The 18,801-nt window shown below is 35.2% G+C and overlaps 1 protein-coding gene across 19 annotated transcripts in view; it reads right to left on the bottom strand.

Moving 5' to 3' along the window:
• The window catches only part of shot (dystonin-like protein short stop), an 852,754-nt gene that overhangs the window by 331,322 nt on the left and 502,631 nt on the right, over positions 1–18,801 (bottom strand). For all 19 annotated transcript variants that reach the window (XM_017608278.1, XM_017607978.1, XM_017608395.1 and 16 more), the window contains 2 exons: positions 10,479–10,625; positions 2,920–10,394 (listed from right to left, as the gene is read on the bottom strand). In XM_017608278.1, coding sequence (XP_017463767.1) covers positions 2,920–10,394; positions 10,479–10,625 — 7,622 coding nt within the window. The remainder of the gene's footprint in view (positions 1–2,919; positions 10,395–10,478; positions 10,626–18,801) is intronic.

The following is an 18,801-nucleotide window of genomic DNA, read 5'->3' as shown; positions in this document are numbered from 1 at the left end:
TGTTTGAAAATTTAGGTTTAAGTATATTGATAAGATAAAGTAATTATTGCAATATGGCTGTCAAAGGAGAGCTTTAAGAAAGCTACATCTGAAAATATTTTTGTTGAAGGTTGCCACCTGTTTGAAAATTTGTATTTAATTTAATTGATAAGATAAATTGAATATTGCAATATGGGTATCAAACTGAACAGTTTTAGGAAAGTTTACTGCCGAAAATATTTTTGACGAGGGTTGCCACCTGTTTGACAAATTGTATTCTATTAAGTTGATCCAAAAAATTCAAAATTACAATACGGGTATCAAAAGGCAAAAAATACATGTAAGGCGCAGTGAAGCACGCCGGGCATTTGCTAGTATTAAATATTTTTATGATTCGCCGAAAGGTTTCTATTTTCTTTTCTAATTTGTTGCTTAAATATGATGTCTAGTGTATGTATAACCAGAAAAGATATTTTTTGGGGGGTCATTAGACCTTCGCCGTTCGTTCTAATTTCAAAAGCCAGGTGTGAATTTAACGCGCTTGGCATGGCGCATGGAGGTTTTGTTGAAGCTAGAACTTTTTTAGTGTTAAAGGGTGATTTGGAATTTGATGCGAGACATCTTTTTACTCAGAAAAAGCTCTACGGATTTAGATGAAATTTAGCAAACGGATCGCTCCTTTAGGTTTCTGAAGAGGGTTTCCACCTTTTTTAAAAAGTTATATTCAAATGAATTCATACGTTAATTAAAATATGTATCACAATATGGGTGGCAAACGAAGGAGGTTTAAGAAGGTTTTAGTTAAAGTTCATAGAGGGTCGTTAACTGTATATGAAAATTTGAATTAAAATAAATTATACACAAGTTATGTGAGGTATTTTAATATCGGTGGCCAAGGAACGGTTCTAAAAAAGCTTTATTTTAACACTATTTTTGATTAGGGTTGCCACCCATGAAAATTTCCCCTATTGTGCGCAATTTCTTGACCAGTCAATTTGTCGTTTAAAAAGCCTCCTAATGGGTAGCTTTGTTAACGTATTTCAGATCTACGACGCAATATATTATACGTGTACCTTAAAAACAATAATATCTCGACAACACCGCCAACTAGAATCTTTAACCTTAAAAAGATAACCACATTCTGACAACCGTCAAAGATAATAATAATAATAGATTGGCGCTTAAACATATGTTAGTGTTTGGCCGAGCTTCTCCTCTGATTTGTGGCGTGCGCCTTGATGTTATCACACAAAGGGGAGGGACCTACAGTTTTACCCCGACTCCTAACGGCAATTGTTTGTCGTAACGGTATTGTTGCTGTTTTTCATAGCAGAAATACACTCGGAAATTTGCCATTGCCTGCCGAGAGCGACCGCTGTTAAGAAAAAACCTTTATTCTATATTTTTTTGCGATGTTGGTTTGACCAGAGCTTGAACCCAAGCCCTGCGGAGTGATAACCACTACACCACAGTGTATTTTATTGATTAATTTCGAAAAAGCTAATATGGACTATATTTTTGCATAAAAATGTAATAAAACTACTGTAATTTTTATAATAATTTAATAAGGGAAAAAGCAAAGACAAAATTACGGTATGTTGGAAGAACGAAAAATATGCCGAAAACGCCTGCGTCCAATAAATGCAGATTATCTTTTCAGGGTTAAATAAGCTCTCAAATTCTAATCGCATACGGATAACGTCTAACATTGCCCCTGGAGGAACTTTCGAGAGTTCTAATGCATCGAGAAGCTGCCACCTGAGTTTTTTTGTTTCCTTTTTGAATAGCACTGGATCACAAGTTTGTGTTTGGTTTTTGTTCTACGGATGCCCCGATCCATTTTTTATGTAGAATCGCCCGCTGATTCCAAAAATCTAGTTAATTTTTTATTCTATGGATACATTTTTGAAATATTTTCAATTTACCGTTATTCAGATTAAAACAAAAGATGGTTCCACTTAGTCACTTATATCTCATGAACCAATTTAACAAACTGAAAACGAAATACGGCAAATGAAAGCTAACAAAAATTTCCACCGTCTATACATCACTTTCCAATAGGACTGATAGTTTCAACAGGAGAAAAATGAAAAAAAACTAACAGTTTCTGCGTAAAATTTTTGCAATTGTGCTAAAGCCAGTTCCGTTACAATTAAATTAAGTTAGTAATGAAGCAAATCGATGAATAAATAAAAAAGTAATGAGTGGTCAAATGAAAATGCGCAGAGTTTTGTTGTATGAAATATGAGCACAAAAGCGTGCTACTTAGTTGTACATGGCGTATGAATAAAATTATTTCCTGCTCATTTTTCAAATAAAAAATCTTTGCGCATTTTCATTTGGTCACCCATTATTTCTTTATTTATCCATCAATTGTCTTCATTTATCCATTGATTGTCTTCATTAGTAACTTGATTTTTCCGTAACAGAACAGGCTTTGGCGCAATTGCAAAAATTTGACACAGAACCTGTTATTTTTTAAATTTATCTTCTGTTAAAGTGTGTTTTTTTTTCATTAAAAAAAATCTGGAATGATTAGCTAATTTGTCAGAAACTTTCAGACCAATCAAATAGTGATGTACATACAGTCTATTTAGAATTTTGTTCGTTTTCATTTGCCCTATTTCATATTAGGGTTGTTAAATTGGTTCCTAGGATATACGTGATTAATTGCAACCATTTTTTGTTTTAAACTGAAAACGGTAAATTGAAAATATCTCGAAAACTTATCCATAGAATAAAAAATTTAGTAAGTTTTTGGAACCAGCGAGCAATTGTTTACAGGAATTGGATAGTGGCATCCATGGAACATTTTTTCTGTAAACCAGTTTAAATAACGACAGTGCTTTCGGATTGCGGGGCGAACTGGTGTATGCGTTAAATACGTTTAAATTAAACAATTGTACATATTAAAACGTGGATTTTTTTTACAGAAATTACCTATTTAATGCTTCCACCTCCAGCATATGTGGGTCAACATCGTCCTTAAATACTCTCAGCTGCTCGATTTGTTTTTTAACTTCACCTATGTCACAGCCAACAGAGCCAAGCACCTCAAAATTGCGTTCGGCTTTGTTCAGAAATTTCTCTAAATTTTGCAAGGTCTCGTGGAATTCCATTGCCTTCTCCATTGCATCAATTAAATTTTCTTCACGCTTTGCATATAAAGCTGTAATACTGTCCCATGCATTATCCAGATCTTCGATATGCTTCTTTACTTCTGGTTTATCCGGTTCGCCACACATATTTATCAAATTGCTGCCATTGCGTCGCACTTGCTCTACTTCTGGTTTAGTCTGATCAATTTTGAAGCGCACCTCCTGTAATGCAACCTGCTGTTTCTGTATTTCCTGGGGCTGGGCAGCAGGAGGTTCTTGTGAGGATAAGGTTTCTTCTAGATCTTTAAGTGTGCCCATTACGCCATTGAGTTGTTCCCAGAATGGTTCAGCCACACTTAGTATATCGTCGAGTGAGCTGCCACGGTTTTTAGTAGCTTTCTGCACGTCGTTCCATAGACTATTTAATTTTTCCAATTTGGATTTAATATCGCGTACAGCCGGATCAGCCTTATTTCCGGCCTTTGCAATGACTTCATCGGCGGCTTTTTTTACAGCCGTAAAAGCATCTGAACGCCTTTCCAAATCGTCTGTTAATGCAGCGTTATCTTCCATTTGCTCTCTTATTTTCTGTGGTAGTGCTGACAGGGGGTCCAGCTGATTCACTTGATCGACAGTATTAGCCAATGCTCGGAGCATGCCTTCTAATTTGTCTGAAAACTGACTCGATTCTTGCAAAGCGTTGTCCAACATTTGTTGCCGTTCGCGTAACTCCAGGCGAAGTGCTTGAAAACGTGCGTTATCAGAATCAAGGAAATCATTTATTTTTGCGCTGTCATCTTCCGATACAAAAGCCGTTAAAGTTTCGCCTGTCTTATTGAGTTTATCTAGCAAAGGCTTATGTTCGGTAATAGAAAGCAAAAGGCGTTCATTCTTATCTTGTTGTGTCGTTATTTGATCTGGGCGCAATACTGGCATACTAAATCTTGAAACTTGTTGTTCCATATCGTCTAACCAACAGGACAAACCGTTATGTGAATCTGCAAAATGTTCCGATAAAGGTAGTGCCTGCTCCAAAATGCCCAAGCGTTCACTGCACAATTGAGCGACGGAATCCACGATTTCTTTTAAGTCTTCTAATTTTTCACGAAGCGAAGCTATAAATTCGCTCTGAGGAGATTCTCTTAAAATTTTTTTTGATGAAACAGCTATGTCACGTACACGCCCCTTCTGACTAGAAATATCATCATTTATTGAACGATGTTCTTGTAATTGTAAGCGAACTAATGTTGGCTCTATTGCAGGTGGATCCGCTTCGCGAAGGGCTGTGTCCATATCTCGGAACCATTCCAGCAATTCATCGATGTCTCCTGTAACCTCTTTGACGCGTTGATTACTTAAGTGAAAACGTTCTGCTTTCCGTTGAATTTGCTCAACAATCGCGTCGAAACGGCGATTATCACGCGTTACTATGTTTTCAATTGATGTTGAACCTTCGCCTGGGGAGATTTGGCATAATTGCGGACCAAATAAATTAATATTATCTATTACAGGGCGCATTTCCACCAATTCCGTTTCTAGGCGTAATAAGTCTGCATGACAAAGCTCACTCGCTGTAAAGGCACCTTCAGCTATTTGCAACCATTCCAACAAACGGTTATGCGAGTTATGGAATTGCTGAACTAACGGAAGAGCATTTTTGGCCCTTTTAAGGAGGTCTCCTCCCCTAGTCGCTAATTCACCATACCGACGTTGAAGTGCATCCAGTTTATCTTTTAATTGTAAGGCCTCATCATTAGAAATGTGTTTCATTAGTTCGGAACCTGAATCAACTGTTGATTCAATGTTTGGAGCCTGACTAGCAATATTTTCATTCAGTTCAACCAAATGATCCATTTGTTCCAGTAGCTTTTCCGAATAAACAGGAATCACTTTAAAGCGTGTCAGCTCCTGGTCCATTCTGTCCATCCAGCCAACCAATTCTTGATACGTTATGACCAAATGCCGTAATCCCTGGCGAGACTCAGCCAAAAGGGAACCAATATTTTCACTGACTTCAACTAAGGTAGTAAATCGATCTGTTATGTTACGCACTTTTTCACCTAATTGTGCGGCCTCATCTTCACCAATTAAGTGCATGAGTTGTCCAGCCACATCTGCCAAAGCCGTAAAATCTATTTTTTTAGATAAAATTTCACCATGTAATTCGTTGTGTTCCTTAATACGATTTTGAATTTTTTCTTCATCTGTTGGAACAAGCTCCATATTTTTGATTGATCGTTCGACACCATCTAGCCACAGCTCAAGGGGAATCACTTTATCATGGAAATCTTTAGCCACTTCCATTGCTGCTTCCAAATCACTTTCTCTCTGTTCGGCACCATTAGTAAGAGAATCGAAACGCCTTACAAGATCATTAAGCTGTCCTTCAATCTGATCTCGTTCTGAAGGCTCGCAGGCATTGGCAACTTCGACACCCATCAAAGATAGAGAAGACATGGAGTTTTGCCTATCCATTAACATTTTTTTCAAAAATTTTTGCTCTTGTAGTTGTGCTTTGACGACCTTGTAATCCGAGCTTGGTGGTTTTTGATTTGCCACCATTTCCTCTGTGTCAAATAACCATTTAGAAAGACCTGACAAGGCTTCCTGGAATCTTCCGGACTGCAAAAGAGCAACATCCAAACGTCGCTCTCGATCATTCATTAATTCTTTTAAGTTATTCCAGTTATCGTTTAGATCTTCTAGATCTTTTTCAATAACGACAGTAGAAACACCACTTCCAGCTGATCTAACTAAGTCACGACCAGCATTGTTTACTTTGACAATGTTCTGTGACAAAGGCTCTACTTTAAGATTTCGAAAATCACGAAAATCTTGCTGCTGTCGACGAATTTGATCAAGTTCCGAACTAACTGGTTTAAAATTATCAAATTCGCGTTTTACGCTTCGTAACTCTCCCAGCACTAGAGCTTTATTATCGAAGTATTCAATCAAAGCTTTTAGAGCACCTTGCAAATTGCGCTCATGATTTCGACTTTGGATATCTAAACGATTAATTGTATTACGTATAGACGATATTTGTGCAGGAATTTGATTTTCGGTGGTTATCCCGGAATCAATCAAAGTGGATGAAGCGCGCTCCATATCATTTACTAAATTCGAAATTTGTTCTAATTTTGAGTTTACACCCGCTGTGTCTTTCAGTTGTGATCTAACTACGTCAACTTCTCGCCCAGGCGGTGACAAATTTTCAATTTCTTGTTCTAACTTATTTAAATCTGATAAAATATATTTTATTTGTTCGTTCAATTTCGATATAGTAGAAGCAGCAAATTGTAACTCATCGAAACGATCACTGAGACGAGCTTTTAGATCAGAGACGCGATCAAACATGCCGTCGACATCGTCGCCTAAATGACCCGCCTCACCCCCAGCTGATTGACTTTCCAAAGATATTGTTTTGGCCATAGCTTTCAATTCATTGAGAGGTTTTTCCAATTTTGTTAATTCGTCTCGTATAGCCTTTACTCGTTCTAAAAGTTTTGGATCTTTTGCTGCTCCTCCTAGTGCATCGTGCGCAGCTAAACGATCTTCGCATCGACTCACTGCATGATCCAAATTTCTAAGGTTATCATTAAAATCAGATAAACGTCGTGAGCAATTTTCGATATCTTGGGTTTTAGTAATTAAATCGTTGTTAAGTTTTTCCCACCTATCCTTGATATCCTTTAGCTCGCATTTGATAGGATCTTGGTCAATATCACAGTAACTTATGAAAGTTTCCCCCAAACCTTTAGTGGTCTCATATTCATTCGTGTGCTTCCAAACTTCACTTCGCATCGTTTGAATGTCACGTATGCGTTTTTCCATGTTCGATTTATACAGTTTTCCAGGTGTTAAGCTAGCTAACTTATCTTCTGCTTTTCGTAACCACAATAAAAATGTTTCTGATGTTTGAGAATATTTTCTGCAATGCTCCATGCAGGTTTGAAGGCGCGAGTGCCTCTCAGATACCTCTCTACGGAGTTTGTCCCAAAGTTGTTGTATTCGTTCCAAATCACGTTTTATTGTTAAGTGTTGTTGACGATCAGACAATTCTTTTCCTTTGTTCATAAGCATGATAACTTCGTGCTCGCGGGACATTACTTCACGATAAATAGGTTCATGTGCGTCAATTTGATGTTGTAAAGTAGGTTTATGTGCAGATAACAGTAGTTTTTCAGACAAGTTTGACAACTCGCCTGACAACCAGCCTAGCATTTTTGTACAAGTTTCTGAAAGATGGCGACTGTCTCTTAATGACGCTTCAGTTTCTGCTTTTTTTGTATCCAACTTTCTTTGCAATGTCTGATATTGTTTCTCTAACGCAGATACTCTTGAATTTACATCAGCCCGCGAAGCAGAGTCGCCTAGAATATTACAAAGTAATACAGCTGATTGTTCAGCGTCAGCAAGCAGTGACCTTTGACCCTCTAGTTGACGATCCAGGTGTTCGATTTTTCGCAAATTTTCCTGATGGTCGCCATCTGTAGGTAAATCGTCTAAATTGTCACTAATATTCTGTAGGGATTCTCGTAATCTATTAACGGCTGCGTCAAATTCCTTGCTGCTATCAGCAGCTCCTCCCAAATTATTGGCGCGTTCATCCAAACGCGATACTATGTCGTCCCACTTACTTATTACATCATTGAGTTTTTGCTTCACTTTTGTTATTTCAGAAGGATTTGTTAAGTGATTCAAAATATCATGACCAATTTCCTGAAAGTGATTCAGTTGAGGTTGCTGAATTCTAAATTCTTCTCTGAGAACTTGTACTTGCTGAACTTGACTTTGAACCATTCTTGAGTCAGTGGAAATAGGACCGAGGACAGTTAAAATTCTTTCTTTACTGTGCAACCAGTTTGACAAATTATTGTGTATATCTAAAAAGTCACGTAGCTTTTCTGAAAATTCTATCCGACTTTTGCAAACGTCGTTTAAGCTCTTCCATTTCTCAATAATGCAATCACTTTCTTGTCGTAACTGATCTGCACCTGCTACATCAGATTTTCTTCGAAGGATATCTTTAATTTGTACCTTGGTGGTATCCAATAGACTCTGTTTTTCATACATATCTTCTAGAACTTTTCTTATTTGCTTAATACAGTGCTCAGCCTCATCTTTATTTGATGCTGACTCTCTCGGGACTTGCCGTTGAATACGTTCCAGAAACGATGATAAGTTTTTTAGATTTTCATACTGCTTTCGCACTTCTTCAGTCATATTTTCGATCTCGGTTTGACGATCTGCCAAACGAACACCAATCAAACTATAACGATTATTAATCTCTTTTAATTGCTGTTGAACTGGAGAGAACTCAGAAATTTGAAAACCATCTTGAGATGATCTGCGGCTTCCAAATCCACCAGAGGCAGTGGACAAAGGCGACAAAAGACCTCCTTTAGTTGGGCTTAAACCTCTGCCATCTCTAGGAGTAGCGCGCATTGGACTGAGTCGTTTAGCTGTACTATGAGTTAATATCTTACGACTTGGGCTTTCCGGGTTAAAAAGTGCATTATACTCGGCTCCAACATCATTAATTTTGTCAATGTGGTCACTAAAATCTCCATATTTATGTAAAAGCGGCTTAAGCTCATCGTGTTGTTGCTGAATTACTTTCAAATCAATAGCTACCGGACTCATTTTGCTTATGAGGACTTCCAATTCAGCTAACCATGCCATTACGTTTTCTTTCATGGTTTCATACTTTACTTTCTGTTCGGCTTTTAGTTTCACAAGTTTTGATTTCTCATCCAAAGAAGTATTTATATTGCGCCACAAGTTTTCCAATGACTTAATTCGATCACGTAGCGGATTAGTATCAGTAACATCTCTTTGTCCTATTAAATCTTTACAGTTACTGACACAGTTTTCATACAAAGAGACTTTACTCTCCTTTAGTCGTATTGCTTCTTCTGAACGAGATAGAAGTAAGTCTATTGGCAAGTTAATTGCATCGAGATTATTTATAATTTCTTGCAAATTATATAAATCACGTTCAGTGGAAGCTACTTCATCTAAACATTTTTGCAAATGACCATATACAGCATCCAAAAATTCCCCTCGTTTGTGCAATTTTTCCAACAGTTTATCCACTTTTTCAGATACTGTTCTTAAATTGGATTCAACTTTTTTAGCAATGCGCGCATTGGATGCGGAGTCCATCAGATGTTTTGCGGATGTTTGTACACCACTTATGCTTGTCTGATGTGAATTAACATCTGCCAATAAAGTTTTATGCTCACGTATTTGCTCTTGCAATCGTTCTTTGATAAGAGATGCAGGTCGAAACTGCAATTTAAATTTATCCTCAGCTTTATCCACCCAAAGAACCAAATTCTCGAGTGCATCTTGAACACTTTGCGATTGTACCAACGTTTTATCAAGTACCTTGCAATGTTCACCAAGTGTTTCAAGTAGTTTTTGGTATTTACTTTTCAATTCAAGCGCAGGCTTTTCCAAAATTTTAGATTCATATGGACTCAGTTGGCTTCCCAATAATTTTATTAAATCGTCTAAAGCCTGATCAACATTATCTATTAAACGGCCATTTGATAATAATTCACTGTGAACGGCTTTTGCTTCATTCATTTGCTCGAAAGCAACTTTTGTATCTCCTGAAATTGGTTCAGCAATGAGACGTGCTACTCGAGGTTTTACAGTGCGGATCCATTCGTTTGCTTTGTCGATAGCATTTAGAAATTCTCGTTGGCGTCCAGTTAAATCAGCTATTCGATCTTGAAGTGTATTTGTACGATGTAGCAAATCCTTATACTGAGTGGATATCAACGAAATTTCTTGGCGAATAGGACTCTCCGCATTTGATATTGGCTCAATGTGCGGTAATCGTTCTGGCATAGCTGTACGAAAATCATTTAGAATCGTTAGGAACTCCTTGCTTCCGTCCAAGAAGCGTTGTGCCGACATAGTTACAAACCGTAGATCTGCTTGATGGCTTATAACATCGCTAGCAAACTCTCGTATAGAGTCAGCATGTGAAGCTAGATTCTTTAAGTCGGCTATTGACTGTTCTTTATCTTCAAGCCTATGCCGAGCTTCTTGTAACCAGCTAAAGAAAATACTAAGTTCTCCAGATAATTTAGTAAGTTCATCGCGAATAGATTCAAGCCGCCGCAACAATCGCAAGGTTCGATCACTGACACGATCAACACGTGAACGCAACTCTCTTCCAGCATTCTCTAGAGTTGACACCTCAGGAGCAGAGAGAACATCTGCTCCGGTTAAAACAATTTGACGAATTTGTTCCAAACATGTGGAAACTGGTCGCTGCTGGCCATCAATTTCTTCTTTAATTTGCTATTCAAAAAGAAATATAGAGGATACAGTTTAAGTCAAAATGTGCATAGTACATAATATAACCAATTTATTATGAGGCCATACCCTTAAAATATTTGTTTGGTTTCGGATTTCATCAACTTTTTCCTTAGGTCCACCAACATTAGAAATTTTGTATTCAATTGCGCTGACCCATTTCAGCAACTCGTTTACATATTCCTCACAAATGTTGAATTTTTCAAAAACGGCTTGCTAAATGATAATAAAAACGGTACGAAATATTAGAAAAATATTTAGGTGTTTGATCGCATATACATCAACAATAATTACGTTAGGTAAAGTAAAGTAAATCGAACTAAAAATATTATTGCTGAATCTTAAAAATAAATATGTTAATAATGCCCACTAAAAACATTGGAGCACTTGGGAAAGAGTTTCGGTACAAAGGAGAGTTAACTTACAATCAGAAGTTAACTGACTTTTTTTCAGTTACAAAAATTTTGAATTAATATGTTAATAATGCCCACTAAAAACATTGGAGCACTTGGGAAAGAGTTTCGGTACAAAGGAGAGTTAATTTACATTCAGAAGTTAACTGACATCTTTTCAGTTACAAAAATTTTGAATTAATTACCGAATTTGAGTTAACTCTTCACTGTAAAAATACGGACATTTTTTACACTTACAAATTCTTAATTCTTATGTACAATATACTTAGGGCCTTTCTACATTTTACTTAATATATTTGTATTAGCTAATTTAATATATTACTTGGTCGATGTTCCACGTAATGTTTGGAAACATATTATAACTATTATTTAGATATTTAAATCAAAAACAAACCTCGAACACAATCGCGTAAAGAAAGCATACCTTAGTCAAATATGTATAGTCATTAATAAATAATACATTTATGTATGTGTGTATACACATACATTTATACGCAGCCATGCAAATCTACATATATGTACAAATTGTATGAGATAAGTAGTAAAAACCAAAGCCACCCACGAACTATGAAAATGGTCAAAATGCAAAAATAATGATTTTTTATTATACGATTAAAAAGTTAATATATGGTTAGGTTAAATAAGCTGACGGATATCTAGAGAATATAAATCTGAAAAAATATTTAGCTGAAAATATAAAAATATAAGATTTTATAAATTCAAAAATAAAACAGCATTTTAACATTTCACAACTTACCGAAGCAACATTTTACTTTCAAACATAATAATAAAATTGTATCAAATATTACATAGTTACATCCCGAGCTAATAAAAGGAAGGTAATAATAATAAAAAGCATATGCATACATGCACGTGTACATATGTATAATAAGCTTATAATTTCGTATCAACTATTTATTATTTTGTGATTTTAGGCAACTGACGATTACTACATGAGATACTTCCACAAATTGTATTATGGCATTAGGAAAAAGACTGGCTTCAAGATTGAATCGATTCTTCTCACAATCTAAACATTTTAGGATATACTACCTGTCTGAGTCAAATAGCAGTTAATTACACGGCCCAACAGTGGCTACATAACACGAACAAACGATACATATGTATATATTATGAAAGAGAACGTCTGCCTGACTAACCTTGTCGAAGATAGTACTAGTCCAAAGTGTCTGAGTTTTTTTTTGCGGAGCTTTAAAATTTTGAATATTATGCATAAAACGACTTCAAATATACATAATTTAGTTTCTGACTTCGAAGAGTAAAATTTAGCAAGTAATTTTTATGTAGAAAAATTTAACCCTCTAACTCTTACATGTTAGACAGTTAAAAGTCACAGAAAAAGCTTTATATTGTTCTGAAAAAAGCAAAACATTTTACTAAGGGTTACCGAAGATTAAACCGTTATCCGACTAAACGTAGATGCACTATAAGTATGTATCTTCATTCGGGGTATTATCTTTATTAATGTAAATATTTAAGTAGAGCATTTCGTTTACTTGGGGACCAGCATTAAAATCCATTAATGTCGCCGTCAAAATCCACCGCATCCAACTTTTGCCAACAAGTACTATTTTGGACTGAGTAGGCAATTCAGAAGTAAAGTCCTCTCTCGACGTATGGAAAACACACGAGGCGTGGACAATGAACAACGGCATGGACATAGTGCAGCGATTTAAAATACAGCGGCTTCACTGGCTTTTCCATGTCAATCCAATGGACACCGATGCTCTAGCTCTGAAACTCAGAACCCGCTGTTGGTAGCAGAGGAAGAGGGAGGCCTCCACTGCGATGGAAGACCAAGTGGAGAAAGACTTGGATTCACTTGGCATTTCCAGTTGGCATCAGTTGCCACATCAGAGAAGCGACTGGCATGCTTTCTTGAACTCGGCCAAAATCGCTTAGGCGGTTACAGCGACAAATTAGAAGAATGTAAATATGTGCGTGAAAATCACGAAATAGTGCATAAATTGACTAGTTGTCTTCAAATGTCTGTATGAGAAATTAGCAGGCAATTCTTTCGTAAGACTTTTTAATTTATTTTTACCCTTATTGCAGTGGTAGTTAGAAGGTTAGAAAGTTCCTCAAAAATATGGACGAGATTTTATTAAAAGTCACCATAGAAACCAAAACCCAATCATTATAAATTAAGGATGGATCCAGGGCTTTAAAAAAATACAATAGTCTAATATTAACAAATGTATATGTATTTCTCAGTAAAATTTATGTACATAATATTTATATCTAAAAATTATTCATATGTACATACAGGATGTTTTAATTACCATATTAATCAATGTAAAATAAACGAATTTTTTCTAAATGATTTCGTTTGCGTACATCGAGTACCTTACCCTGAAATACACCCGAAACAAAACTTGTTGCAGGTTGAAGGTGAGTCAAGTACAAGGTTAAAAAAAGTTTATTTTAGCTCCGGAACCCTCCAGTTTCTTTTTATTAAAAACTGTTATTTTCGTACTTGATTCACTTACATTAGGGAGCCAAAATGAGTACATTGTGATTTTTGTTAAATATTTTCAAGGCTAAATTAAAATTTGTTTGTTCTTTTTAACCGACTTCACAAAAAGGAGGATGGTTATCAATTAGTCGGAATATATATATATATTTTTTTTATGTATGTTACTGCATAACTTTGGACCACGTTTACCGATTTCTATAATTCTTTTTTTAAAGGAAAGATGTTATCTCACAGGTCCCATTCTAATTTGGTTCAAATCCGATCATTGGATCATGAAGAGATCAACGATAATGTTAAATTTTTATATGAGAAATTGAAGTCGGTTTTTTTTTTGCTTAAAAATTACTTGTATTGTTTCAAAAAGAATTTTTTTTTAATTTCATTTGATTTTTAGGAACGTATTTTTTTCTTTTTTAATCTATATTCTAATTTTTAGTTAAATTTCCTTTAATTTTTAGATTTTATTATTTGAAAAAGAAAAATATTTTTTAATTTAATTTAATTTTTAACCGACTTCACAAAAAGGAGAAGGTTATTAATTCGTCGGAATATTTTTTTTATGTATGTTACCGCATAACTTTGGACCACATTAACCGATTTCTATAATTCTTTTTGTTTTTGTTATTTTATGGCCTTATAACTATTATATTCAAGAATTTTTTATTGAGCTCGAGGCCGTTTTTAATGAAAAACTTATTGTGGAAAAGCAACAATAATTTGAAAAAAAGGTAGAAGTGATAGCTATTTCGGAAATCACCACATTTCCTCATCAGACTTCTTTCAGTAGGATTCGAACCGACGATCCCACTAACTCAGCCAGTTGCCTACGCACTGTGCTAAGTTAGCCTTGTAAATTATGGTTGCTTTTTCCTCACTTTTTCATTTACTAAGCCAACACAATCAAGCGCAGCTATTCCGCTACGATTTACACTTGATCATCAGACTTCTTTCAGTAGGATTCGAACCGACGATCCCACTGACTCAGCCAGTTGCCTACGCACTGTGCTAAGTTAGCCTTGTAAATTATCGTTGCTTTTTCCTCACTTTTTCATTTGCTAAGCCAACACAATCAAGCGCAGCTATTCCGCTACGATTTACACTTGATCATGTGGTTGTTGGTTTTGGTTAATAATTCTATTTTTAGAATGTTTAACTTTTAGGTGTGCTCGTCCTTAAGTTATTTGTTTTTGTTATTTTATGGCCTTATAACAATTATATTCAACGCTTTTTTATTGAGCTCGAGGCCGTTTTTAATGAAAAACTTATTGTGGAAAAGCAACAATAACGTGAAAAAATGGTAGAAGTAGAAGTGTTATAGACAAGAAGTCTTCTTAATTCAAAAAATACTCAAACAAATTTTCTATGTTCTTGATGAAAATTCGTTAGGACAGTGAACTTCCTCAGTCTAATTAGAAGATGTGGTGATCTCCGAAATAGCAGAAGTGACCATCAAGTCAAGGTGCATGAATGGAATTTTCATGGATAGTAGTCGAGAGTTCTAGCTTTAATTCAAGCCCAAGTGGAAGGCTCTATCACCTTTTATTTATTTTGAAAACCGCGATTTTTTGACACTTTGACCACGTTTTTCTCAAAATCGAAAGCTGATGGAAACTTTATATTTACAGATTCACAATCAGCATGAAAAAGTCTATCGAAAACAGCTTTATCATTTTAGGATAAATTTTTTTTCAAACTTTTGTAGTAGTAGTCGAGAGTTCTAGCTTTAGTTTAAGCCCAAGTGGAAAGTTCTATCACCTTTTGTTTTTTTGCTAGAGCTTTTCAAATATTGCCAAAAAACGCAATTTTTTGCTCAAAATCGAAAGCTGATGGAAACTTTATACTTACAGATTAGCAATCAGCACAAAAAAGTCCATCGAAAAAAGCTTTAGCATTTTAGGATACAGAATTTTTTTAAATTTTTGTTGGCCTGTGTATTATTTAAATTAGTAAAAGTGGCCATAGAAAAAAAAACACCCGACGGATTTTGCTCTCTTTTTTTTGGAAAATGTTCAGTGAGGTCCGCCGAAATAGTAGCAACAGGAATCGGCGAAGGGAAGCAACTTGAGGGTTGAAATTGTTTCCAGTTTACTAAGAAAGATAGTAGCAACAATTTCTATTTTTTCCCCAATTAAAATTTTTTATTTCATTATTTTTGTAATCACATGGCACACTTTGATTTACATAAAAAAATCAGAACAGTTTTTGATACTTTAAATACCAGAAGAAACAACAAAATACACGTAAATGTTGTTTTTAGAGTTCAACCGATTAATCGGCCAACGCCGAGGCTAGTCTCGGCCAAAAGAATCGGCATTGGTCGTTTTTGGACGATTCTTGAATGAGGTAATGTTATTTAGTTGTTTGATTATGTTTTTCTTTTCTTATTATAAAAGTTTATAAAAGCATTTGTTCTTGAAATGATTTTATATTCAGGATTTAATCGGCCGAAGCATCGGCCGATTCTTTGTCGATTAAATCCTGAATGTAAATTCATTTCAAGAACAAATACTTTTTTACAAAGTTTTATAAAAACAAAAGAAAAACATAATCAAATAACTAAATAACATTACCGTATTCAAGAATCGGCCAAAAACGGCGGATCCCGATTCTTTTGGCCGATACTAGCCTCGGCATCGGCCGATTAATCGGTCGGACTCTAGTTGTTTTTGCTCTAGTGCTACTACATGTTTGATATGCCTTGATACTAAGTTTTTTTTTAATTCCCGAACTAAAACCTTGGTTTAAACACTAAAACAAAACGTTTTGACGAACCAATCCAAAGGTGCAAAAACGGTTCGAACCATTGCACCGAACTGACCAAATTTTTCATCCGATGCACGTCCCTGATTTATAGCATGTACAGAGATTACCGACACCCCAGTAAAATCTGTAATTTTTAATGGTCTCAAATGGAACCACTTTAAAATAAGTGTCTAAAAGTCTTGTTCTAATAAGAACTAGAGTGTTAAATGTTATACAAGGAAATTGTTTGCTAAATTTTACTGATAAAGTCTGAGGGCAGAAATTATATTTGAAAAAGTTGTATACATAATATTTTCGATAAATTGTGACCCTATTATGTATGGCGACTGATAGCATTCCTCAGGAAGCCGCATAAAAAAATACGCATAAAAAATTTCTTTACTTTCATACAAAAACAGGGGATGTGTTCACGAATTTTCAAAAACTGCATAAATACAGATACTCCATTCAAAAATTCTAAACAGAAACGCATAAAATAATCAAGTGAGGCAATATTAAGCAAAACAAAACAATTTATTTCTTCACTTCAATACTTATTATTCCATGTAAACCTGAACATTGATGAAATAAATAAAATTGCATCTGTGTTTTAACCAAAAACAAAAAAATAATACCACAATAAATGCATGAATTATGTAAGAATACAAAGACAAATTAATTATCAGAAGCATTGCCTCTTACACACTGAAAAAAAGTAATAACTACTCTCAAAAAGACAAAATCACTACAGTGAAAAAATGATTTCAAAAACCGCATAAATTCAAGTTCGCATAAAAAGAGACCTTAATGTACTTAAATTCGAATTACGTATGGCAACTTTCTAGCTACTGAGTCTGGTAGCAATTATCTGTTTCCCACTTATGATGATTTTGTTATTTGTTTACGTAAACTGTCAAACACACTGGAGCAAAGTTGCCAATTACTTCGAAATAAACATGTCAAAAAAGTAAACTCGAATGTTGTCTGTGCTTTTTTGAATACTGAGAATAATCGCTAAACATAATACGAAGTACAATATTGGTAGCCATGGCTACTAGGCCAGCAATTAGACACCAGTCGCCATACATAATAGGGCCAGTAATTCGACTTTCAGCCAAAATGTTAAAACTTTAACCTTACGTAATAAAAACTCAGACCCTCCCCTGCAAACCAAAGTTCCCGAAATTTTAAGGAAATCGTTAGGAGTCTCTCATTTCTGTAACGATTTTTTTACGAATTTTCAAAGAAAATTATATGAAGTGGTTGACACGAACTCGTAAAGAAATTTCTGTACGAAAAATAAAGAAAATTCTGTAAGATATTCTTCACATAGCAACATTATTTTCGTTGCTTCACATATTTTCTTCCGAAATTTCGTAAAAGAAAGGAAGTGTGCGTGATTTATTTCATTTTAGAAAATTCGGCAAATTAAATCTTAACGAATTCTTTGAAATTTCTTTACAATGCAGAATACTCTGAAAAAATGGTTTGCAGGGTCTATACTAGTACTGTTTTCTAATACCTATGTACATACATACATACATATGTATATAGCGTTTGTTCGTGTTGAGTAACATTTTTGTAAATTTTTTGGACTGTGTTATTACTTTAATGTAAATTTACACTAAACTGTTAACTTATTTATTTATGCATCGAATCTCTCGCAAAGTTTTAAATTACTGAAACATTTATATATCGGTATAAACACGTAAAACTGCTACATTATAAAGTCGAAGGACTGAATTTAAATACATATACATATGTATTAATACGAATATATACTGCTAGCAGAAATAATAGACTCGCTGTGTATTAACCAGTTTTGGAAGGAATTCTTTGGTTTATTTAATGTTTAAATTTTTTTATCTATAAAAGTCTAGCTAATTTTAAAATAAACACCAGATAAAACCACATTTCAAACTGTGCACAAAAATTGTAAAAATTCAACAAATTTTCACAAAAATTTCATACTTTTCATTCATAATTTTAGAAAATTTTTTGTAGGTATACAATTTTTAGCCCATTCAATTTTGGTATAATAAAATGCAAGTTTCAAGTGGATACAAAATACCGTTGATTTTTGCAATTTTTTTTGTTGACAATGGTAGGCATTCTCTTCCATATAAAAAACTGTTCGAACGTACTTTGAATGGAAAAAAGGGATGACACCGTGGGCAAAAAAAAAAATATAAATCAAAAGGCACCCTGAAATTGTGCATATGGAACCTGTGCATACGAAATAATGCACATTTTCGACTCAAACCCGAAGTAATGCATATGAAAAAAACCGAAATAGTGCATACATGAAAACAAACTTCTTTCTGAGAAGGCGGCCTTCACCCGCGCTGAGGGTTTATAGCCCTTACTAAGTAGAATTCTCCTTTCTGTGTTGCCGGAAAAGAGGGCCGGAAGTATTTTTGCGCAGAACTTCTTTCTGCGTAGGCGGCCTTCGGCCGCGCTTAGGGATTATAACCCTTACTAAGTAGAATTCTCCTTTCTGTGTTGCCGGAAAAGAAGGGCGGAAGTATTTTTGCGCAGAACTTCTCTCTGCGTAGGCGGCCTTCGGAAGCGCTTAGGGATTATAACCCTTACTAAATAGAATTCTCCTTTCTGTGTTGCCGGAAATGAAGGGCGGAAGTATTTTTGCGCACAACTTCTCTCTGAGTAGGCGGCCTTCGGCCGCGCTTAGGGTTTATAGCCCTTACTAAGTAGAATTCTCCTTTCTGTGTTGCCGGAAAAG

This window comes from Rhagoletis zephyria, unplaced genomic scaffold (genome assembly GCF_001687245.7).
Source record: "Rhagoletis zephyria isolate East Lansing unplaced genomic scaffold, Rhagoletis_zephyria_1.1 Rzeph_scaffold_00007, whole genome shotgun sequence".
Classification (NCBI taxonomy): Eukaryota; Metazoa; Arthropoda; class Insecta; order Diptera; family Tephritidae; genus Rhagoletis; species Rhagoletis zephyria.
This window is presented reverse-complemented; position numbering and strand designations above follow the sequence as displayed.